General features: G+C 37.1%; 2 protein-coding genes across 2 annotated transcripts in view; one reads left to right on the forward strand and one right to left on the reverse strand.

Moving 5' to 3' along the window:
- Positions 1-26119, forward strand: part of LOC146460115 (uncharacterized) — a 457503-nt gene that overhangs the window by 337448 nt on the left and 93936 nt on the right. The window lies entirely within an intron of this gene.
- LOC146460139 (uncharacterized) overlaps positions 1-26119 on the reverse strand; it is a 39017-nt gene that overhangs the window by 4099 nt on the left and 8799 nt on the right. Inside the window, exons 3-6 of the mRNA XM_085088317.1 lie at positions 24172-24854; positions 21343-21351; positions 15757-16145; positions 3734-4411 (exon numbers count right to left, since the gene is read on the reverse strand). Coding sequence (XP_084944443.1) covers positions 3734-4411; positions 15757-16145; positions 21343-21351; positions 24172-24854 — 1759 coding nt within the window. The remainder of the gene's footprint in view (positions 1-3733; positions 4412-15756; positions 16146-21342; positions 21352-24171; positions 24855-26119) is intronic.

Below are 26119 nucleotides of genomic sequence, written 5' to 3' on the forward strand. Positions count from 1 at the left end.
TTGTCACAGAGTTATAAGGGGGGAGGGGAGTCTTGTGAGTACTGTAAGCATTGTGAATATTGTTAGTATTGTAACAGACAGGAACAAGTGTAGGTATTGTAAGTGGTGTTTAGTATTGTGTCATATATTGGCAAATAAAAATTATTAAATAAAGCAAAATGCTATTAATTGATCTAGGTCAGTCCACAAGGGAAAATCATTGCCCTTGGCCTTGAGTACAATAGACCTCAGTCATTCTTTTTTTAAGAAGACAAAATAATGTCCCTCCAAAATTAAATGGTCTTTCATTATCCAACCAGGGTTTTATCACATTTCTTAAAGGACCAGGCAGAAGATTTGATAGATGTATTAGTAAAAAGTCTGCATTCGGTAAATTTTAGTTTTGGTTTCCCTGTAAATTTAAGAGCTGTCAGGTGGGAGGGGGGACCAGAGGTCAAAGGAACCATCAGACCTTATTCTGTGGATGTACTATCCATACTCAAGTATCATTGTCACATAGTTATAAGATGGGAGAGGAGACTTGAGTGTACTGTCAGCATTGTAAAATAAATATTGTTAGTATTGTAACCGATGGGACCTAGTGAAGGTATTGTAAGTATTGTAAGCACTGTAAGTGGTGTAAAGTATTGTGTCATATAAGGCAAATGAAGATTACTAAATAAAGGGCATTGGGGATGTGCACCCCCACACCTCCAGTCCTAAAAGACAAAATACAATCCTGGTCTAGTGAGGGTTAGATTAGCTAATCAATGTTTGTAAAGCACTATGAACCTACAGAATTAGGAGGTGCTTACATGTGAAAATTCACAGCGGTATAAGTTTCACACCGATATGACATTGTTATCTCATATCGTGTTTACATGAAGGGATGAGATTTCATTCCCCATTCACATGTTGGATTGGATGTTGAAGACTATGCATATGCTATCTGTTCCAGACTCCCGGGAGAGTGATTTCATACTGGGACGAACAGTCATACCACCTTTACATGACATCGCAATTTGAGTTTTCATACTGGAATACAAATCTCACTCCTCTTTAGTAACGTGAGTGAATTCGCACTGGCTTGACTCTCTCCGGTGTGAGATTTTGTGCTGGTATCATATAAACGAATACAGAGCCACAAGAGGGAACCGGAGTGAACTCGTACCGGAATGAAAGTCACACAGGTGTCATGTAAGTACCCCCGTAAGCACTATACAAATTCATTGTAATCATTATTGACTGGAAATCTTAACAAATTTATTTGTCCTTTCAAAGTGGTTTAGTGGGCATGGAAAGCCTGTGCAATGAAACATTACAATGGTCTAAAGCCCATGCAGATAATTTCAGTATCTAAAGCCAGGATCATCCTATAGCACATTAAGAGAGGATATATTCTCATATGAAGTGACCAAATTATATACAAAACAATACAATAGTGTTATGACATCGGAATAATATATTTTGTTTGCACATCCATTGGACAATGATTTTGGAAATTAAGAACAAGCTTTCAGGCAATCATTGTTTGTTTGCTTTTTCAGGTAATCATTGGAGAATGATTTCGGAAATTGAGAACGTTTTCAGGCAATCATTGTTTGAGACAGAAAATATCTGTTGGCTGAACACTCTGTTCCATGTTCTATGAAAGACTATGATTTTACAATGCTGACGTAAGGCAGCACTAATTTATTGCTCAATGGTTTTGTTCTACGTGCAAAGTTGAAATATTTGAGCTCCCTATATATATTTGTACAAAAACCCTCTAAAACCTCTGAACAGGCATAAATCACCAATTTCTTGAATTAAACCTGGTCACAAGTGAAAACCAGTGTGAGAAGAGCATAAGCATAAAGACTGACAGCAACTTGGCAGCACTACGCATGCATCTGTCACCTTATCCTTGTACTTATTTTACAATAATCATTGGGAACTAATGTGAGATAAGAACAAGAAAATCAAAAGCACTACATGTGTTATGCTGGCTCACACTCAATTTTTCTAATGTGATACTTGAGCTTAGATTTGTTTGTAATCTTACAAGTATGAATCAAGTATCATAATATTTTTATCACAAATATTAACAGAGCAATTACACCTCTTTTTAGCATCACATTGCCAAACAACATACTTTTGAAAGCAACATTACAATATTCATCCAGCTTTATAAACAATTACTCTGTTGTGGAATAAATGCACCGTAATTTTTTAACCTTGTAAATAAATGAGAATGATGTATTATTCAGTAAGTGACACAGGGCTGGCATACTTGGAAAAAAAAGCTGAGTGCTCCTATCAAGAGTCGAAACCTAAGAGCTTCTGATTACTAGTTCAGTTGGGTTTTACTGGTTACAATCCAATCCATGCGTGCGTGTACTTTTGTTACCCACCAAGAAAAAATATGCTTTGTTCTATTGGAGATGTTGATAATCACCATATTTAATAATAATTACTTTGTCAATAACAATAACAGCAAAACCCATTTAACAATGTGAACAATTACAGTAACAAGAAAGGATGTTAAATTGGGCGTCTTTTCTCAGAACGATTTCAAATAACCCATTAAAATTAATAGAAACTGAACAATTAACCATTATAAAGCACTAATTCAATGGTTAGGTTTTGTTTACTATTAAATATTAACAAACAAAAACGCTTATTTTAAACAACAAACTTGCTACATACAGAAAACGAAAAGGAAACATACTTTAAAAATCTCTTCATATCATTAACGGAAAAATATTCTGGGAAGTGTCCAGTCTTGGCTCTTTTTCCTCCAGGAGTAATCGCTTGGTGAAAAATTCTTGATCCATGTTTTATAATTTCCCATCTACCTCCCAAACTCAAAAAGACAGAAACTGTTCACAGCATAAACTATATGCAGAGTTCGACGGTTCCATGGAAGACTTAATCACCTTAATCCATGAAAAGCAGGCCACCAATTTCTTATCCGTTCACTAACTTTAGACGTACCCCCAAAACACCCAGTGAATGTGGACACCTCATTTTTACGGGTAATTTTCATGCATTTGAGTTACTTATAAGTTCACGAAAGTTTTCAGTTTTTTAGTTTTCACGTGTCTAAAAATGTGGGAAAGGAAATCTTTAAGTATCACTTGCGATAGCACAAATACAGGGTGTCATTGTATTCCACTCCTCTTTTAGCCATTGACATTGTAGTTGTTGTTCGTGATAAACTGTACAGTGAAACCCTGTTATTATGGATATCTTCAGAACTGTTAAATAGTGTTTGTATAAACAAGATGCCTGTATGAGTGGGTTAATTTCAGAAAAAATGTTTGGATCTTCAGCTCATGATAACAAGTGTCCATATCAAGCGGGTCTCTCTAAAGCGAGGTTCCACTAAAATTTTGTAACTGGAAGCTTCATGATTTCCTCACTTATTTGATCACTATTCAAATGAAGCGAATCCTAAACTAGTAAATGATGCATTTTTCAACTCACACCCAGCCACGAAAAAGACAGGTCTGACAAAAACGTTCGTAGAGCAGTGATTTCAGCTAAAGACTTGTCATGTGATTTTCATAGTGTTCAAGAAGAAGCGCCTCACTGCTAACCTCATCTTGACAAATCCAACAGATGTGTGTTTGACAATGGTCTGCCTGAGGGTTTTGCAAAATAGGGGTTTGTGTCAGTTCGTTATCTCTACTACAATTTCCAGCATCCTTGCAGGCATTTTTACACCGCCTTAGATTTCTTAATTGGCCAGAACTCCTGCTGTACCGCTTACATCTGGAAGCTTTCTCTTCAGTGTGGAGTCTTTCATGTCTCCTTAAGGATCCTGCTTGACTAAAACACTTGCCACACTGTGTGCATTTATAAGGCTTCTCTCCAGCATGGACTTTTTTATGTGTCATCAAGTTTCCTGCTTGACTAAAAGACTTGCCACACTGTTTACATTCATAAGGTTTCTCTCCAGTATGGACTCTTTCATGTGCCTTTAAGAATCCTCCTCGACTAAAATACTTGCCGCACTGTTTGCATTCATAAGGTTTCTCTCCAGTATGGACTCTTTTGTGTATTCTTAGGGTCCCTGCTACACTAAAACACTTGCCACACTGTTTGCATTCATAAGGCTTCTCTCCAGTATGGACTCTTTTATGCCTTCTTAGGTTCCCTGCTTCATTAAAACACTTGCCACACTGATTGCATTCATAAGGCTTCTCTCCAGTATGGACTCTTTCATGCATTCTTAGGGTCCCTGCTACACTAAAACACTTGCCACACTGTTTGCATTTATAAGGCTTCTCTCCAGTATGGACTTTTTCATGTGTCGTTAGGTTCCCTGCTTGACTAAAACACTTGCCACACTGTTTGCATTCATAAGGCTTCTCTGCAGTATGGACTCTTTTATGTCTCCTTAGGTGCCCTGCTCGACTAAAACACTTGCCACACTGTTTGCATTCATGTTTCCCTCCAATATGAACGCTTTTAAGTGTCCCTTGATTGTCTGCTTGTCTCTTATCCATAAATAACCTTTCCACATACAGTTTACCCTTCTTAATCTCTGAAAAGAAATAATAAAAATAATAAAAAGTTTTGGAAATATAGTCAAATCCTGATAAGGACACTGTTTGGGACCAAACATCACTTCATTTTTATACAAAATAAATTGGGCTATAGCTATGAATAAAGTCACCATGATAGACACTGATCCATATTGTACTGAGAGGCTGGTAAGATTTGCTGTGATACTGGAAAGTGGTTTGAAGGGAAGATGCTGAGACATTTAATTATAATGCTAGAAAGAAAATAATCTCTTACACTCGTTACCATTTCATTAATACTAGAAATACTTTCAGGTTTTGCAATCTCATCCTATTAAATAGTCCTCGTAAACAAGATAAATTTCTCCAGTTTAACCTTTGCTTGTTTCGAATTTGAAGTCAAATCTATGTTACAAATACTGTGAATGATCGTATAGACACCCAAGGCATCTATTTAATTTTAGGGGTCCAAGAGGAAGGAGGGGGGTTAATAGATAGGAGGCATTTATTCCCATAACTGTAACAAGCTCAATAAAACTAATATGCTTTAATTGGCAAAAATATCAAGATAGTTTAAAAATAGCAGACTATCCAATCCTGTCCACCCATTGTTACCCCTCGGCCATCTAGAGATCCATATCGTTCCTTTAAATCTTAATGTCAATGTTAGAATCCTTGTTCAGTGTTTTAAGATTATTATGATTACTTTTAAAGCGATCCATGGAAAGCTCCGGTATATCTACAAGAACTCATTAACAAAAGGGAGAAAAAGAGTAACAATAATATTAAAGATCGTGTGCAATGGGAATCATGCTTCAAACGCCAAGAACTTTAACTAAAAATACATTGGGTGACACTGCTTTTTTAGCTGCGGCACCTAAACTGTGGAATGGGTTACCATCACAAATACATAATAAGCCCAATTTTCACAGGTTTAAAGGTTTACTTAAGTCTCGTTTTTTTAGATTAACTTTTCATTAGGATTTTTTAGGATTATGTATATATTATATTTGTATAGATCCATTGTTTTTATATAATATTTTTAGTTATTTTGGATAACTTATTAATGCCGCAAATTTACTTTTGTGTAATGTGCATTTGATCATATTTACATGTATATTGTGCAATATGAATATTAAATTACTTACTTACTTACGTTGTCTTGTCATCATTAGCCTCATTAATGTATGAGTCAGTAATGACTTGGAAAGGGTTTGTGTGGTTTGGCTCATTCAGCACAGAAAGTTGTGCATCTAACTGCTCTGCTCCTGCTTCACACGGTTGACCTTTCTTGAAGCAATGAAATTCTGACTCTTCAGAGCCATCAACTGTGAGATTCAAAGAACAGGACTTGAACGATTTAGCAATCACATCTGCAGAGAGGCGTGACCAGGCTGTCAACACCCATTCCATAATCAAGTAAGAAACTGTACAAAGTAGTTGATTTTGCTCTATTTCTCTATTTCCTAGTATTTGGAGTAATTGCCATTTTGGTTCTCATATGACGTCATAAAAAACTGAACTTCATAACTAAACACAATTTTGGGTTTTATCTTCATCAGATAAAAGAAAATATAAATTTCCATTGGCTTTGGTTGTTTTCAGCAGGATAGCATTCTTTGTTTGAAAATTGAGCAGTTTGAATTTTAGATTTTTGCACAGTGCATGACAGAAGAATTGCTAGTCTAAACATGTCCCAATCATGAAAACATCGATTTGCCTCGTGTTTTTTTTAAAGTCTGATCAGCTAACATGTAATAGAAACATCTATATCAATGTGTAAAATTTCAGCAGAGAACTCTTCTACAACATATCAATTTCTTGACTTTATCTATTGAATGGTTGAGGATTTTATATTTTTACTTGCGTGGCGATGTGTGAGGCGAAAACCACCAATTAGACAGGGGGAGTTTCTTACAAACTTAACAGCGGGGCTGGGAAATGGGGAGTTTGGTAGAGAAGAGATATTTAGTTCAGAGGTGGCGTCTATTAGATCATTTACGGTAATTCAAACTCTTTTAAAACCAAGTTTTATGTTATATACTGTACATTAGGCATGATACTTACAAGTTCAACATGAATTCACCCATGGTTAATCACTAACGAGAAGCAGCGCTTTCATAAAAGGAAAACTTACCAAAGGGAAAGGCTTGTTTCTTTTAGCCTTATTTTCAACTACATTGTAATGTTGCAAGCTGGCAAATTCTATGAAATCTGCAACCCTTTGTTTTATTGTTTCTTCTGTCAATTTGCTTATTACTCTGAAATAATGTTCACTTTGTTTGCCATTCAGTAGCCCAGTGCTTTGAAAGTGCAAAACCTCCTAGGCAAAACTGCCATTTTAGAACTTTGTAACATGTTTGCTAAAGTTAGTCTCAAGACTAAGTATCAGATTATTTAGGAAAATTGGGGGCAATGGTAGAAAAATGAAGTACTGGTATTCTTCATATATTACAAACTAAAACATTGACGCAAATTCACAAATAACAAAGTCATTTGTGAAAAACAATATGTTAAAGGGGAAGTATCATGGGGTTTATGGAATCTTTGGTTTAAAATGATGAAATAAGACCTTCAACCAGCTGCCAAATAATTCTAGCGTGACGAGAGGAAATAAATCAACTCAATTCTTAAAAAGAACAACTCGTGATCTGTTCTAGCGCATTTTGAAAACAAAAATTTGAAAACTTGAAAAACATTAGCCTAACCTTTTTCAAGTTTCAATCCATTCCGACCTACTCTGTCTCTGGCCAGGGGCACTAATCGACAGTTTTATTGCACTGGGGTGATAATTTATAGGAAAACTAGACAATTAGTTTTTGTTTCTGTTGTCAGACAAAGATTTTTGGGTTTTGAAATGACATCAAATTTTCGTGATACTTCCCCTTTAAGACAGCACAAAGTTGAAAAATCAATAAGGTAAGAAAAAAATGCTTTTCATCCACCTAGATTGGTCCAATTGGGAAATCAATGCCCTCAGCCTTGCGTACTCAAGACCTCAGGCCATTCCCTCCAAAATAAATGGTAGCACGAAAAAAAATAAAGCCGCGCGATGCAGTTTCAGTCGATACCCACATTTGATCCTTGCTCACCATAGAGTCTCCAGTAGCTCAGTGGTTAGAGCATCCAACTAGATCACGGAGGGTCGTGAATTCAAATCTTACATCAATGTGTGGAATTTCTTCGTTTCTCCCTAATTCACATTTAAAATAAAAGGTCTTTCTCTTAAGCCAACTAGGGTTTTAACACACTCTTAAAAGGACCAGACGTAAGAAGAAAATATTATGAGCAACCTGAAATGTTCAAAGATCGCAAATCCTTCAAAACAATTCTGAGAGAAAAAATCAAAGAAAACTTGCCTCAACTCAGCTGATCAAATGTTGCACAATTATGACCAAAATTTATGCTGGTTTAAAAATAAGAAATTCAAAATGTGGCGTTCCAATATTGCTAAAGCTAAAATGACTCCACTATTCCTTGAAGACAAAAAAGTAAAATATAAAATATCGCTACGCTAAATCCGCCAAAGTTCAGGTGTAGTATAAGTACCACAAAATCAAAAGCACTGCATGTGCCATGCTGGATAACTCACATTACTTCAGCTTTTGTTAGTGTGGTTATCTCACTAGAATGAGTCAAGCATTATAATTTTTAATTTTTATGACTTTTTTAATGGAGAAATGCCATGCATTAACTCAATTATAATTAAAATTTTCATTATTAATTTAATAATGATCCAGCTTTTATTAAAAATCCAAATATTGCTCTGTTGAAATGCAGAAAATAGTATTAGCTGTGATGTCCAAGGTGGAATTATACATATATACATACATACCGGTACATATATACATATTCAATAATCCTAGCAGTAGGAAGATTATTAAAAATATTCAAAAGTGGTCAGGGCAGGAAAGAAAATAGAAAAATATATATTAAGCTAATGTTTAACTACCTGGCAAATCAAGTAAATACTACATGTATAAACTAAATTCGATTTTGAGACGGCAATACGACTTTATATTGATGGCTAGCTTCGTGACTCCGCCCAATACGGAATATATTTTCTCCCAACGCCGTCAATATAAAGTCGTATTTTTTATCGCGATGCTGACATTTTGTTGGAGACAGTAAATGGATAAAGTACAAATCATGCACTGATTGAAAGAGAAATTCTTATTTCAGTTAAACTTCAGCCATGGTAATATCCGTGCGAGAAACTTTTTCTCGGGCGGGTCATTTGAACTTTTGGCTTTAATTTTTACGTCAAAACAAAGAAAATGCAAAAATTTACAGTCCATAAAGCACCTACCATTGATGAAATAGACGAGCTAGTAGGTTTGAACATTTTACCAGCAAATTTTATTGAAAATTTGTTACCGCCGAGATATAAACAACAACATGAAAACAGTGATGAATAAACCTCACAACCAGAAGTAAGAATAAAAAGTGGAACCATACTAGTACCCAAAAACGAAAACAGAGCACTGTTATCCTAGCTTACATGCCGTGGAGATTTAGAAATTTGAAAGAGACCAAGCGGCAAAGAATACTGTAAAAATTACCGAGTCTGCCGTTCGTCGCTATGACAACAAGATCAAGTTGACAGACCTCAGCCATTAAAGAGAACGCAGCAGAGCCCTTGGAGCAAATTTTTCTAGAGATAAGAGACATCAGAAAAGAAACAGATCCTTTTGCGTTGAAAATGCCATAATTTATTGGAATTTAAGCTCATTGTTATTGACCGTGGCCACTTTCATACTCGAGAAAGTCTTTTAAGTAAATTTCTCTTCATCGAATTTTCGCTTACCTTCAAGAAAGAAGTTGTATCTGCTGTATCATGGTACACGTTCACCCCCAAAAAAATATTATAAGTGGTCCTTCAACAGTGTCAGGAGCTTTGTAAACTCAAATGAAAAGAAATAAACACCACCATCCAACGTCGCATGTTCATTCACAGAAGAAAAATTTTGATCTGTGCGCGCCGAACCCATTTAAGTGCTGTGCTGTCATGCTTACATGACAGTTTTTGAGCCAATCAGAAACTGTCATTTTGAAACTACAATATCGCAAAATAATATCTCAGCGCAATGGGATGATCCCCAGGATCGCGATAAATATAAATAATTAGATTTACAGCGTACAGGTGTATATACATGTATACCTCTTACCAACAAAGTTTGAGGTCTCTACTGTAAGTTACAGACCAAGTTTTTTCCCGAAAAATCAATGGGAACAACAAGGATTCATAACTAAACTTAAAGCATGGACCAAGAAAACTAGGTTAATAAGATATTTATTATATCTCTGAGGTTAATCCAGTGCATGAGAAAGCAAACTTTCAAATTATTTATTTATTTAATTCAATATTTATCCAGGGGCATCCAATTTAGCAGAGCTAGTTTAAATTAAGTGGGCCATACAGTGAAATACAGTCCACAAAATAGACCAATAACCCCTGTGTACTAAGAGATAAAATAAGAGTGAACAAATCACATCATCATTACTTACAACAAGTGACAACTTGCAAATGTTGGTGAATTTTCTTCAGTTCTTCCACGTTCTATTGGAAAAATCGATAAAAATGTTACCAGTTTGTTCCTCAATCAAGAAACTATCACCTGATATTTCAGCTGTTTCTATGTCCTATAATTCAACCTCATTACAACGTGACAGCAATTTATTAAGTGTGTACCCCAAATTTTGGGGTTATTAGGTATTCATATATTCAAGCTATTGTTCTCCCTTATTACTTATGTGAGAAAATTTGACAAGGATGGAGCAGGTTACCAAAGATCACAAACCCTTAAAAGTGGGTGAGATAGTTTTCTTTTGTTGTAGATTTGCTTCTGGATCATCTCATTTTGAACCTCTTTTGTTTCCTGTTATTGACTCAAAAAAAAAAAAAAAATAAAAAAAACTGTAAGCTTGCCTGTGGAAGTACCCAGAGGAAGCTAGAAAAATTAATCATCATCATAACATCGACTCACCATACACTGCTTCAGGATCGAGATTTTAAAAAACACTCACTTGTAACGCAAACTAAGAAATAGACAATAAGCAAACCCTGTTCACTAAATGGAGTCTCATCCAGTGATAGCAATCCATCACACATTCTCCCTTTTAAGTCAAAAAGTTAAACAATTGCTGTATACAAAATCTTGTCTCAAATTTCCAACCAAGGCTCTAAGTTTCTCACGCCTTTGGAAGTATAAACACAAGCTTTAGCCATAGGCTCAAGTCATAGAAGGCTGTGTTCAAAATCACAGATCAGGTTTTTAACTAAAATATAATTATATATTTTTGAGAAACTAAAATTTGACTTGTTCGAGAAAAAAAGTTTAATTCAGTGAATACTACATGTACGATCTCTTTTTTAAAAGATTGCAAAAGACTCCACAGTGATTCTTTGGAGTTCCTTCACGTACAAAGAACAAAAGGATATGCTCACAACTTCGCGGCTCAAGACCGCTTAATTTGGCTATTGTTTCAGTCTTTTGTTCTCGCTTCAGGGTCTTCCTGCATAAGTTCTCACTAAAAACTGAACTTATTTGCCAGTCTCGGCAGCTGCCTAAGTGAATGCCCAAAAAAGAGCCTTCAGGCAACAAAATCTAACGGAGTTACCCATGTCTGAATGACAAACTTCAATCAGCATGAAGTTGTGATGTTCATCAGTGTTCGAGGAACGGTTCTTCGAAATAATTTGTGCAGTTTGACCAAAACTCATCGTAAGCCCTGTGGCAATGTCGCTTTCAGCTTATAGGAAGCAAATATGTTAGAAGTCAGACTTTGCCAAAATTAAACGACAACAAAAACAGCTCGTAGAATGTTCCAATTAATGCCCTACTTTCAAAATGGCGCCCATCGGCGGGCAAGACAGCTAAACCTTCTTCGATCATCTGTCAGTTGAAATTGCACTTTGCTCGTTTCTATCGATCGATCCTAACACCTAAAGAAATAATTTACGTTTGGGAAACACTGAAAATAGTTTGTCTTACCTTCAAATAGAGGAAATTTTACTTCTTTGCCACTCGATCACAAGGTAGCATCGATCACAAACAAAAAGTGAAGCTTTAGACGCGGTTACTCAGCTCAAGTGTGGTGGACTGGACTTGTGATTTCAGTGAATTGGATCTGAGGAGTGAGTCAGTGGTCGCCAGTTCTACGGTCGGGAAAGTAAATTTTACAGTGGATCGGCGGTTGAAGGGAAGTTAAGAGAGAAATTATTGTCGTACTTGCAACAGCTACTTACTACCCAGAACATAAGCGCTGAGAAAAGTAATAAAGAATTTTGAATGGATCAACGAAACGAAATACAGTCAACTCTAGGCGCCTTGCGGACACTTCGACGATTACGGACAGCAACTAAATGCCCGCAAAAAATAAATTACAGACGTTTGCCTGAAATAAAGACCCACAATTTAAAGACTTTTGTTTATTAAGGTCACTTACTCGCGGTCCCGAGGGTGTCCTCATTAGAGGGAGTTGACTATATTTAGCTAAAAGAATGATGAGATTCTTCTTTCAACTAATTTTATATGTTACTGTAGATGAATAGATAGCAATTGTTTCGTTCAACCAATCTGTTCATTTTAATTTTTTACCGAATATAGGAATACTGATGGTTTAAATAGTTTCTACTCTTCGTATCTTTTTCACGTGTATTCTACATATGACGAAATTTCACTTTTCAAGGTCTTCAAGCATTGTCATTTGTGAAATTTAGAATTGATGCAATCTGAAAATAGGCCTTTTGTGCTAAAGCCTGGTTTACACGTACGACGCAAACATAAGCACAAGAAAACCTATGTGTAAACTGGTGCGACGAAAGCATAAGCGCCTTGTGTCGCCCCGTTTGCACGTCCGACTCAACGACGGAAGCAAAAGCACAAGAGAATGGAACGATTTCCGTTTTCTTGAGCTTGTGCTTCTGCTTGCGTCGTTGAGTCGAACGTGCAAACTGAGACGACGCAAGCATAAGCACAAGCGCAAGGAAAGGAAACTGAAAAACAGTGAAAAATTGTCAGTGTACATTCTAGTTCGCCACGTTGGAATCAAATCTGGCGCCAAAAGGCAGTCCTCTGTTTTCGATGTCCTAGTTTTTTGCCATCCAGTATGGCGGATTGTTACAGTGTGGCCAGTTAGTGCAAAAGGCCCATTGTTGTTATTGTTATTCCGCGAAATAAAAAATATGCAGCTAATAATTTTATAACTGAAAAACTGGGTCATTGTCATGTAATTCCAGAAGTTTTGGTTGCTTTTGTTGCACGAACAAGATTTATTTAAATAGCCTGTCAACAGACTCCCAAGTGGGCCACAGTCTGGGGTGACAGAGAAACCGTCAGAGAGGGAATACACCAATAGGCCAACAAAGCACCTTGCTGGAGAGCAGGTTGCACACTGGGACATCCGAAAAAAAGTAGCTTCATCCAATCACACTGGCATTTTCTTTGTTTAGGATGTCCCGAAGCTTTGCTTGCTCTCCAACATGGTGGATTTTGTACCGTGTGATCAATAACAGGAAAGCCAGTTACAATAAAAACAAAATGCCGGAAAATCGTAATAGATGTGCAGCATGATAGTGCTTGTGTAATCAATGAGTAATCGATGGGTAATCAATAGGTAACCGATGACAAATCAGTGACAGCGATGAGTAACTGATCGATAGGCCACAAAATTTTTGTTCATCGATTAGCCATTGATCATCGCCAATAATCAATGACTAATCAGTTAATTAATCATTGATGTCATTGATCATGGATTAGTTACGTCATGTTGTATCCTGAGCATTCAATGAAGCCATCAATAAGTGCGCAACTGACCAGTAACAACGCGCAACGGATGCGTCATTTAAAAAAAGCGCAAAAGTCGCAAGAATAAAAAATGTAGCGAAATTCAAGGCTTAGAAAGAGAAGAAGCCAAGGAGGGCAACAAAAAGTCCGCAAATATCGTAAAGTTACAAGGATTTTTCTTGCTAGCTAAAACCACCCATTACAAATATCGCAAGAATAACAAATGTAACAAGATTCAAGACTTAGAAAAATAAGAAGCCAAGAAGGGCCCCGAAATGTCCGCAAATATGGCAAAAATCGGAAAAGTAACAAAGATTTTTCTTGCTAGCTTAAAACACCCATTACAGATATCGCAATAAATCGCAGGAACAACAAATGTAACAAAATTCAAGACTAAGAAAAAGAAGAAGCCAACAAGGGCACCGAAATGTCTGCAAAAATTGCAAAAGTAACAAGGATCTTTCTTGCTAGCTAAAAAACCCATTACAGACATCGCAAAAAATCGTAGGCATAACACATGTAACAAGATTCAAGACTTAGAAAAGTAAGAAGCCAAGAAGGGCCCCGAAATGTCCCCAAATATCGCAAAAATTGGAAAACTAAAGGGGATTTTTCTTGCTAGCTGAAAACACCCATTACAGATATCGCAAAAAAATCGCAGGAACAACAAATGTAACAAGATTCAAGACTTAGAAAAATAAGAAGCCAACAAGGGCACCGAAATGTCCCCAAATATCGCAAAAGTAACAAGTATTTTTCTTGCTAGCTAAAACCACCCATTATAAATATCGCAAGAATAACAAATGTAACAAGATTCAAGACTTAGAAAAATAAGAAGCCAAGAAGGACCCCGAAATGTCCCCAAATATCGCAAAAATTGCAAAACTAAAGGGGATTTTTCTTGCTAGCTTAAAACACCCATTACAGATATCGCAAAAAAATCGCAGGAACAACAAATGTAACAAGATTCAAGACTTAGAAAAATAAGAAGCCAAGAAAGGCCCCGAAATGTCCCCAAATATCGCGAAAGTAACAAGGATTTTTCTTGCTAGCTAAAAACACCCGTGACAAATATCGCAAAAATAACAAATGTAACAAGATACAAGACTTAGAAAAAGAAGAAGCCAAGAAGGGCCCCGAAATATGGCAAAAATCGCAAAAGTAACAAGGATTTTTCTTGCTAGCTAAAAACACCCGTGACAAATATCGCAAAAATCGCAAGAATAACAAATGCAACAAGATACAAGACTTAGAAAAAGAAGAAGCCAAGAAGGGCCCCGAAATATGGCAAAAATCGCAAAAGTAACAAGGATTTTTCTTGCTAGCTAAAATCACCCGTGACAAATATCGCAAAAATCGCAAGAATAACGAAGCCCTACTTGAGCTTTTCCCTTGCTACATGTAGAATTTTGTTCAAATTGCCATTGTTGCTATTTTCGCCTTATTTGTAACTCTCTCCTTTCACATAGTAAGAAAAAGTCTTGCTACTTTTGCGGACTTCTCGAAGTCTTACTTGACCTTTTCCCTTGCTAAGTGTAGAACTTTCTTAAATTTGTCATTGTTGCTATTTTCGCCATATTTGTTACTCTCTCTTTTTACATAGCAAGACAAAGTCTTGTTACTTTTGCGATTTTTGCGAAAGTTGCGGACTTCTTGAAGCCCTACTTGACCTTTTCCCTTGCTAAGTGTAGAATCTAGATGAATTTGTCATTCTCGGTATTTCGCCACATTTGTTACTCAATCTTTTCACATAGCAGGAAAAAGTCTTGCTACTTTTTCGAGTTTTGCTATTTCGTCTATACTTTTCTAATAGCAGTTTTCTTTAAATCTTTTTTGCTAAAATAGCGAAAATAGTTTGCTAGCAAATTTTTGCTAACAAAATTGATCCTGGACATAAGTGGAATCCTTAACCAGCAAATTTTTGCAAACTTACATTCAACCACGAAAAAGACAGGTTTGAAAAACATTTTGGTAGAAAAGTTGTTTCAGCTAAACACTTGTCATGTGATTTTCATAGTGTTCAAGAAGAAGCGCCTCGCTGCTAAGCTCCTCTTGACAAATCCAACAGATGTGTGTTTGACAATGGTCTGACTGAGGGTTTTGCAAAATAGGGGTTTGTGTCAGTGCGTTATCTCTACTACAATTTACAGCAATCTTGCGGGCATTTTTACGCCTCCTTAGACTTGTCAATTGGCTAACACTCTTGCTGTACCGGTTGCATCTGGGAGATTTCTCTCCGGTATGGACTCCGTCATGTGTCCTTAAATCTCCTGCTTGACTAAAACACTTGCCACACTGTTTGCATCCATAACGTTTATCACCAGTATGGACTCTTTTATGTTCCCTTAGATGTCCTTTTTGGCTAAAACATTTGCTACAGTGTTTGCATTTATAACGGTTTTGTCCAGTATGGACTCTTTCGTGGGCGCTTAAATGTACTGCTTCACTTAAACACCTGCCACATTGTTTGCATTCATAAGGTTTCTCCCCAGTATGGACTTTTTCATGTCTCCTTAGGTTTCCTGCTTCACTAAAACACTTGCCGCACTGTTTGCATTCATAAGGCTTCTCTCCAGTATGGACTCTTTCGTGTTTCATTAGGTTTCCTGCTTGACTAAAACACTTACCACACTGTTTGCATCCATGAGGCTTTTCTCCAGTATGGACTCTTTTGTGTTTCTTTAGGTTTCCTGCTAGACTAAAACACTTGCCACACTGTTTGCATTCATAAGGCTTCTCTCCAGTATGGATTCTCTCATGTGTCCTTAAATCTCCTGCTTGGCTAAACCACTTGCCACACTGTTTGCATTGATGAGGCTTCTCTCCAGTATGGACTCTTTCATGTCTCCTTAAATTTCGTACTTGGCTAAACCACTTGCCACACTGTTTGCATTCAAAAGTCTTCTCTCTTTGACAGATTCCTTTTTGTATCCTTAAATTGCCTGCTTGTCTCTGTGCCATGAATAACCTAGAACACAATTTACCTTTTTAATCTGTAAAAACAAATAAAAAGGAAGAAAAACGTTTGGAGTGCAGTCAATCCCTGATAAAGACACTGGTTTTCTTTATGTATACAATTTCTGTTCTCACTAGACATGAAAAGAACTTATTAAATAGACTCTCACTCATACTTGAAAATAAATACTGCAAGTAATTATTATGGAGTAACCAGTAGATCCTTGCTCTTTGGCAGGAAAGATGAACTGTCTTATGAAAACTTTTATTTCAATAGAATCACTTTAAGTATCTGACAGGAACATTTAAAATCACCACCACATCATCTAAAGTGTTCAATGAAACACTGTGTGTTCAACTTTTTCCAACACTGGAAAAACTATAAAATTTAGCAAAGTATAATAAGTTAAGCTTGACTTGAACTTGACTCATGACTCAAATTGACTCAGGATTGAACTTGACTGACATGCTACAAGTAAACTCCTTAGGTAAGGATTTCTATTAAAAAGCGGCAAACTGGGCAACAGCAACAATACTGATGATGAATCATTCAAGACAGTTTGGACCATTCTTTAGTGACATCTGTTATGAATATGAAAACACTTAAAAACTGGAGGAGAAACTAAAGATATGTTCGGGCTTGACTTAAACTTGACTCGTGAATTAAGCTTGACTCGGTGTTGAACTTCAGTTCTGGTATAAGAAAGCTCTTAATATTTTATTGTCCAACATGATTTAATGTATTATCGTGTTGTGTGATTTCCTTTAAATTAGTTGAATTTAAAGTGAAGTTGAATTTAACTTGAAGTTAAATTGAAGTGGGTGAGATAGTTTTCTATTGTTGTAGATTTCCTTCTATATCTTATTTTGAACCTCTTTTGTTTCCTGCTATTGACTTGGAAAAACTGCAAGCTTGCCTGCAGAAGTACCCAGAGGAAGCTAGAGAACTTAATCATCATCATAACATCGACTCGCCATGCAATGCTTCAAGATCGAGATTTTTAAAAACAATCACTTGTAACGCAAATTAAGAAATAGACAATAAAGAAACCCTGTTCACTGAATGGAATCTCATCCAGTGACAGCATCCATTACACATTCTCCCTTTTAACCCAAAAAGTTAACCAATCGCTATAAACAAAAGGTATATCTTGTCTCAAATTTCCAACCAAGGCTCTAAGTTTCTCATGCCTTCAGAAGTATAAACACAAGCTTTAGCCGTAGGCTCAAGTCACAGAAGGCTGTGTTCAAAATCACAGATCATGTTTTTTACTAAAATTTATTTTTATTCTATTTCACCATCACGCAAACAAGGCAACTTTGCAGAATTGCTCTCAAACCTATTCAGTTGAGCAAAGCATCTTTAATTTGAACCGCCGCTTTACAACAAATTCCGGTTTTACTACAGCCTCTTTTCACAGCTCCTAAAAATAGAAATGCCTTTTTTAGGGAATACAAATTAAAGTTTTGACTTGTTCGAGAAAAAAAGTTTCATTCAGTGAATACTAAATGTAGGATTTCGTTTTCAAAGCTCTCAAAAGACTCCGCAGTGATTCTTTGGAGTTCCTCCACACACCAAGAACCACAGCGGGCCCACACAAACTATGTGACCGTTTGTATTTTGCATTTATAGAGGCAATGTATGGGAATATCGAAAATCCTCGTATTATCGTACTAGATTGCGATAGATATTCTCATTTAACATCAAAATAAACGTAGTTTTACCTTAATTGTTGTGTGTTGTCGTTCCTGAGGTTGAAGACGGCGATTTTAGCCATTTGAAGGGTTCGGCGTTGAACGTTCACTTGAGCGTAATAGAAGAGTGAGAAGGGAGGAAAACTTGTTTTGAAAGGGTTCCAGCGCCGGAGCGATTTTTCCCCAAAAAAACGCATCGCTCCGATTTCAAACTTCACAGCATAAAGGTCAAAAGATTTTCGATTCTTCTCGTACCTTCCAATCGAAAATTCATCCAAACGGCCCGGAGCTAGTCCTCGAAGAAAATCAAAATCCCACAGTATTCGAGCGAGTGGAATGCGTAGCAAAATTCATACGTGCCATTGTCTAACATCGTCCAATTAGAAAGGGGCAATCACCGGAACGGTTGGCTGGCACGTATGAATTTTGCTACGCATTCCACTCGCTCGAATACTGTGGGATTTTGATTTTCTTCGAGGACTAGCTCCGGGCTGTTTGGATGGATTTTCGATTGGAAGGTACGAGAAGAATCGAAAATCTTTTGACCTTTAGCTGTGAAGTTTGAAATCGGAGCGATGCGTTTTTTGGGGGAAAAATCGCTCCGGCGCTGGAACCCTTTCAAAACAAGTTTTCCTCCCTTCTCACTCTTCTATTACGCTCGAGTGAACGTTCAACGCCGAACCCTTCAAATGGCTAAAATCGCCGTCTTCAACCTCAGGAATGACAACACACAACATTTAAGGTAAAACTACGTTTATTTTGATGTTAAATGAGAACATCTATCGCAATCTAGTACGATAATACGAGGATTTTCGATATTCCCATACATTGCCTCTATAAATGCAAAATACAAACGGTCACATAGTTTGTGTGGGCCCCCTGTGCAAGATCAAAGGGATTCGCGGCTCAAGACCGCTTAATTTAAATATTGTTTCAGTCTTTTGCATTCCCGTCAGGAGCTTCCTGCATAAGTTCTCATCTCAAGACTGAACTTATTTGCCACACTCTCGGCAGCTGCCGAAGTGAATGCCCAAAGGAATGAAGAGAGCCTTTAGGCAACAAAATCTAACGGAGTCACCCATTTCTAAATAACACACTTCAATCAGCGTGAAGTTGTGATGTTCATCGGTGTTCGAGGAACGGTTCTTTGAAATAATTTGTGCAGTTTGACCTAAGCTCAGCGTAAGCCCTGTGACAATGTCGCTTTCAGCATACAGGAAGCGAATATTTTACAAGTCAGATTTTGCCAAAATTATACGAGAACAAAAAAAGCTCGCGGAATGTTCTCAAATGCCCTACTTTCAAAATGGCGCTTATCGACGGACATGACGGCTAATCTTTCTATCGATCATCTTTCGGTTGAAATTTCACTTAGCCAGTTTCACCCAATCCTAACACCTAAATAAATAATTTACGTTTCAGAAACAATGAAAATAGCTTGTCTTACCTCCAAATCGAGGAAATTTTCCTTCTTTGCCACTCGATCACAAATCGACCACAAACAAAAAGTGAAGCTACAGACGCGGTTACTCAGTTTCAAGCATGGGTGGACTGGACTTGCGATTTTAGTGAATTGGATCTGAGGAGTGAGTCAGTGGTCGCCAGTTCTACGGCCAGGAAAGTAAATTTTTGCAGTGGATTGGCGGATGAAGGGAATTTAAGACAAATTGTTATTTTACTTGCAATAGCTACTTACTACCCAGGGGCCCGTTTCTCAAAAGTCAATAAATTTAATATTCAAAGATAACAAAGATTGATCGGGACTTTCCACCGTGACATTAGCGCTGAGAAAAGTACGAATTTTGAATAGACCAATGCAACGAAACGAAATGCAGTCAGCTCTCGGCGCCTTGCGGACACTTCGCCGATTACGATACCTCGATTTACGGACAGCAACTAAATCCCCCGGCAAAAAATAAATTCGGCCAGACATTTGCCTGAAATAAAATCCCACTTTTATGAACTCTTACTATTAAGGACACGCGCTCCCGAGGGTGTTCGTAATTACTGGGTTGGGGTACTTCCCTATATGGGGTATACGGGGATAGCTGCTGGATAGGGTATGGTTTTTGGCCCCTCTTTCCTGAACAGGGTATATAATTTCAAGTCAGTCTGTCCTGTACCCGTCCTAGACAGGGTATGATTGCAAAACAGTCGTTGAGTATTTGGCAATCCGAAATCAGAGATGTTTGTCTGTATTTATTTTAGTGAACATGACAATGTTTCAAGTTAATTAAGTTTCCCGCTGTTAATGCGAAATTTTGGGATTTTTTCGCCATCACTTCTAGGTGATGTATTATTTTATCTGCTTGTGATTGGTGTTCGCATTTCATTGCGTGGAACATCACGTCCGGTAAGTGACAGTGGGCCTTTACATGTAGCTACTTTTGCCAATAAATACTTCCGTAAAACAAGAGCTTGATGTTGTCCTTTGTCTTAAATAGGGTCTTAAAATAGAGGGCGTTGTCCTACACAGGGTAGGTATTTTAGCGGGTTATTTTTGTCCTAAACGGGGTCAGGGTTTCAAACCCCCAGCGGCACCCCTGTACCCATACACAGGTAAAGTACCCCCCCCCCCCGGGACTTTATTTAGCTAAAATAACGATATGATCTTTTAAAATATTTGATCTTTACTTTTTTTGTTAGATCTTTTTGTTGTTGTTGTTGTTATTGTTGTTGTTGTTATAAGCACAGTCCTGTATATTTACTATTGAATTTGGACTTCTATGGTGAATAAATTTCTGTTGCTGTAGAAAGTAATCGTTTCATCCAATCAATCTGTCTGTTGATTTTAATTTTTTTTACCGGACATGGGAATGCGGGTGTTCTATAATGACGAAATTTCACTTTGCAAATATTGTAATTTGTGACATTTAATAATGATGGAAACTGAAAATTGTTATTATTGTTATTCCGCGAAATGATAATAAATTACAGCTAATAAACTTTATTAAAAACTGGGTCATTGTCATGTAATTCCGGAGTTTTGGTTGCTTTTGTTGCACTCAGGGGAGACTGGGGAACGGGAACGACGACGGCAACGACAGCGCCGCAAAACAATAGGTTTAACGAGAAAAAGAATCGCTCCGCTTGTGCGCTTTAAAGTTTGGTACATTTTTTGCCGCCCTCTTCAAACAGCAACGTAAAATGACTAAATTCAAGGTTTTGTGGAGAACGTGAACGTATGACGGTGAATTTTTCATTTTCTTTCTTAACTTGAACGCCACTCCTTACCAAATTGGTTCCTGGGTAGTTCACCGTTTGCGTAAAAGTTAAACGAGTTCAAATAATCGTGAAATAGCCTGTCAATAGACTCCCAAGTAGGCCTCAGTCATATGGTACAAAATCCACCTTGCTTGAGAGCAAGTTAAGCACTGGGACATCCGAAACAAAGCGGCTTCATCCAGTCACACTTGAATTTTCTTTCTTTAGGATGTCCGCAAGGCGGAGCTTGCTCTTCAACATGGTGGATTTTGTACCATGTGATTTATAACAGGAACGCCAGTTATAATGATAACAATATAATAATAAAATGCCGGAAAATCGTAATAGATATGCAGCAAAATAATATATCTGCAATCGAGAGGCCCGTGGCAAGGCTGAACCACTTTGGGGGCTAGCAAATTGGTTAAACAAAACTAGCTTCCTCCAACCCCCCCACCCTCGTCAATCAAAAAACAGACCGAATGGGAAGTTTAAGATGCAACAAGAACATCAAAAAACTGTAGATTTAGTAACCAAAACAATAACTTTGCACCTGCATCACACCTTTGGGTACATTTCTTTGTCGTCCTTTTCTTTTTACGCGGACTACCACGTTAACTTTTCTAATTTCACGTTTGCCGGAGTGAGTAAACAAACCACGAGAAATTCTTTCTATTTTTAAATTTGGAATCGGGTAGTTAGACTCCAACTGCAGGAGAATTTATTTTTCTGTGACTCCTGGGAGGACAGATTTGTGTGGCTTTCGTCAACGCGCGAACACTAAATTGTTTTCAACTAAGGATATCATTGAGCGGACTTGTTAAAAAACAAGCAGTTTATTTCAACCGCTCCGTTTATGGCTTGAGATTGGTTGATCTCGACCCATTTTGGTTCTTCGTTCTGATTCGCAAGGAAGAGTGCCTATGTAGCTGTTGTATATAAAAGCAAACTGTTAGCGAACTGTGTAAAGGCACTTGCAGAGTCAGAATTCAAGATTGATTGACGAACATTAATGTGTTTTAATTATATATTTTTTGGCACATTGCTTTAATAGCTTCCAAAATTCTGCGGGGGGGGGGGGGGGGTGGCTCAAGCTCTACCGCTCCCCTTCTACGGGCCTGATCAATGAGTAATCGATAGGTAATCAATAAGTCATCGATGAGAAATCAATAGTATCAATGAATATGAGTAATTGATAAGTCACAAACTTTTTTGAATCGATTACCAATTGATCATTGCAAATAATCAATAACTAATCAGCTGATTACATATTGATTACCCATCGATTACTCATTGATCATCGATTAGTCACGACTGATTGTATCCTAAGTATTGAATGAAGCCATGGATAAGTGCAAAACTCACAACTGACTCAGAAAGGACTGTAAATGAAATGAAATGAAATTAACGAACCAGCGAGGAATATAGAGGACGGAAATCTTCCAGATTATAAATTATTTCGAACCTTCTGTAAAATTTGTCGGCTCGCCCCATTCAGGGTCTCCCACACAAAAAAAAGACCTCCCACTGCAGTTGGATTTTACTCATTACAATTCAATTCATGCATTCGTGTACTTTTGTTACCCACCAAGAGAAAGTGTGCTTCGTTCTATTGGAGATGATGGTAATCACCATAATTAATAATAATTAATTTGTCAGTAACAATAAAAGCAAAACCCCTTTTAGCTTTAACAATATGAACAATTATTACAGTAAAAAGAATGGATTTTAAAGTTATGCGTCTTTTCTAAGAATGATTTCAACTAAACAGTTAAAATTATTAGAAACCGAACATTTAATCATTACAAAAACACTAATTCGATGGTTTGGTTATGTTTACTTTTGAATAACGACAACGGTAACACTAAACAACAATAACGGTAATATTAAAAAATAAATTTGCTGTGCAGCAAATTCGAATGAAACAAACTTTAAAACTCTTTTCATATCATTAACCCTCTCACTCCCAAGAGTGCCATATGGCACGAGAAGTCATTATGTGCCCAATATTGGGTAAATTTGTATCAAATTTAGACACCAAACAGATCTTGGAAAGATCTTCATAATGGAAGCATAAAATCGTACCCCCCTCCTACATAAGATATGATAAACCACCCCTCCATTTTTTGTAACTTTTTCCTCTTACACTTTTAAGACCAAGTCATCATTTGACAAGAAACTATGTGGTGAGATCTGCAAATTAAGCTATAGTTTAGGGGTATACTCAGTGTATACGAGAAGTGAGATGTATTTTAAGGTTTATATTTTCTCGTTTTAAACACTTTTCATTCTTTTCTGTTACTTCCTTTGTCTTAGCTGGAATGATTTATACAATGCCCCAGATAAAACCTTTTAATTGGTGTATTACAGTTGGTGTAGGGGTTCACAGTTACCGTTTCACAAAAATACGACATTTCCCATGGGAGTGAAAGGGTTAAACCGAAAAATATTCATACAAGTAAAAAGGCTTGGTTTTCTTTCGTCCAGAAATAATCGCACGGTGGATGTTTCTGTAGCATGTTTTAAATTTTTTTTAATTGGAAGCTTCATGCTTTTCTTACTTATTTTATCACTTTTCAAATGTGGCAAATCCTTAACCACCAAACTTTCCATTTTCCAACTTACACTCAGACACAAAAAAGACAGGTGTGACAAACATTTTGGTAGAAAAGTGATTTAAGCTAAACACTTGTCATGTGATTTGCATAGTGTTCAAGAAGAAGCACCTTGCTGCTAAGTTCCTCTTGACAAATCCAACAGATGTTCAATTGGCCAGAACTCCTACAGTACTGCTTGCATCTGGAAGCTTTCTCTCCAGTATGGACTATTTTATGTGCCCTCAAGTTTCCTGCTTGACTAAAACACTTGCCACACTGTTTGCATTAATTTTATAAGGCTTCTCTCCCGTATGGACTCTCTCATGTAGCCTTAAAACTCCCCCTCGACTAAAACACCTGCCACACTGTTTGCATTCACAAGGCTTCTCTCCAGAATGGACTCTTTCATGTCTCCTTAAGTCTCCTTCTTGAGTAAAACACTTGCCACACTGTTTGCATTCATAAGGCCTTTCTCCAGTATGGAATCTTTCATGTTTCTTTAAGTTTCCTGCATCACTAAAACACTTGCCACACTGTTTGCATTCATAAGGCTTCTCTCCAGTATGGACTCTTTCATGTCTCCTTAAGTCTCCTCTTCGACTAAAACAGTTGCCACACTGTTCGCATTCATAAGGATTCTCTCCAGTATGGACTCTTTCATGTTTCTTTAAGTTTCTTGCATGACTAAAACACTTTCTACACTGTTTGCATTCATAAGGCTTCTCTTCAGTATGGACTCTCTTGTGTATCCTTAAAACTCCCCCGCGACTAAAAAACTTGCCACACTGTTTGCATTCATAAGGCTTCTCTCCAGAATGGACTCTTTCATGTCTCCTTAAGTCTCCTTCTTGAGTAAAACACTTGCCACACTGTTTGCATTCATAAGGCTTCTCTCCAGTATGGAATCTTTCATGTTTCTTTAAGTTTCCTGCAGCACTGAAACACTTGCCACACTGTTTGCATTTATAAGGCTTCTCTCCAGTATGGACTCTTTCATGTCTCCTTAAGTCTCCTCTTCGACTAAAACACTTGTCACATTGTTTGCATTCATAAGGCTTCTCTCCAGTTTTGTCCGCTTGTCTTTTAACCATGAATAATTTAGCCATATACATACATCTTAAGCTCTGAAACAAAATAATGAAAATAATAAAATGCTTTTGAAATAAACTCAAACCCTGATAAGGACACTGTTTGGGACCAAACATCACTTAATTTTTATACATAATAATTTGGCCTATAGCCATGAATAAAGTCACCTTGATAAACACTGCTCCAAATTGTATTGAGAGGCTGGTAAGATTTGGTAAGATACTGAAACGTTGTTTGAAGGGAAGATACTCAGACATGTAATAATCATGTTACAAAGAAAATAATCTCCCACTTTTGTTAACACTCCATTACTTTCAGGTTCTGATATCTCATCCTATTAAATTGCTCCAGTTTAACATTTCCTTGTTTCGAATTTTAAACCATATATATTTGAAGTCAAATCTATGTTACAAATACTGTGAATGATCTAATAGACACCTGGGGCATCTATTCAATTTTAGGGGTCTAAGGGGAAGTGGGCGATGGGTTAATAGATAGGAGGCATTTATTCTCATAATAAGACTAATATCCTTTAATGAGCAAAAATATCAAGTAAGTTTAAAAATAGCAGACTATCCAATCCAGTCCACCAATTGGTACACCTCGGCTGTCTGGAGATCCATATCGTTCTTTCAAATCTTAATGTTGATGTCAGAAACTGCGTTCAATGTCATTGTCTTGTCATCGTTTGCCTCTTTGATGTCTGAGTCAGTATAACTTGCAAAAGGGTTAGGAGGTTTGGCTCATTCAGCACGGAGAGATGTGCCTCTAACTGCTCCGCTCTTGCTTCACACGGTTGACCTTTCTTGAAAGACCCTTGAAGCAATAAATTTCTGAACCGTCAGAACCATCCACTGTGAGATTTAACGCACAGGACTTGTACGGGAAATGGCTGCTTTGTTTTAAGCTATACCTTCAACTAATGTTGGAAGCTACGAAATTCTATGAAATCTGCCAACAGCATAACCCTTTCTTTTAATGTTTCTTCTGTCAATTTGCTCATTACTCTGAGATAATTTTCACTTTGTTTGCCATTGAGTATTCCCGTGCTTTGAAAGTGTAAAACCTACAAGCCTAAACTATCATTTTACAAGTTTGTAACATGTTTGCTAATGCCTCAAGACTAAGTATCAGGCCTGAATTAAGAGTAGTAAAACATCTATGCAAATACACACATAATATACTTATTTTTTGAAAAAATATTTAAAGCTAACACAAAGTTGTCAAATCACTAAGGTAAGCAAAAAATAATAATAAATCTTTTCACCGACCAAGGTCAGTCCACATTGGGAAATCAGTG

The sequence above is a fragment of the Pavona decussata genome, unplaced genomic scaffold (assembly GCF_977016875.1).
Source record: "Pavona decussata unplaced genomic scaffold, jaPavDecu1.1 SCAFFOLD_214, whole genome shotgun sequence".
Taxonomy (NCBI): Eukaryota; Metazoa; Cnidaria; class Anthozoa; order Scleractinia; family Agariciidae; genus Pavona; species Pavona decussata.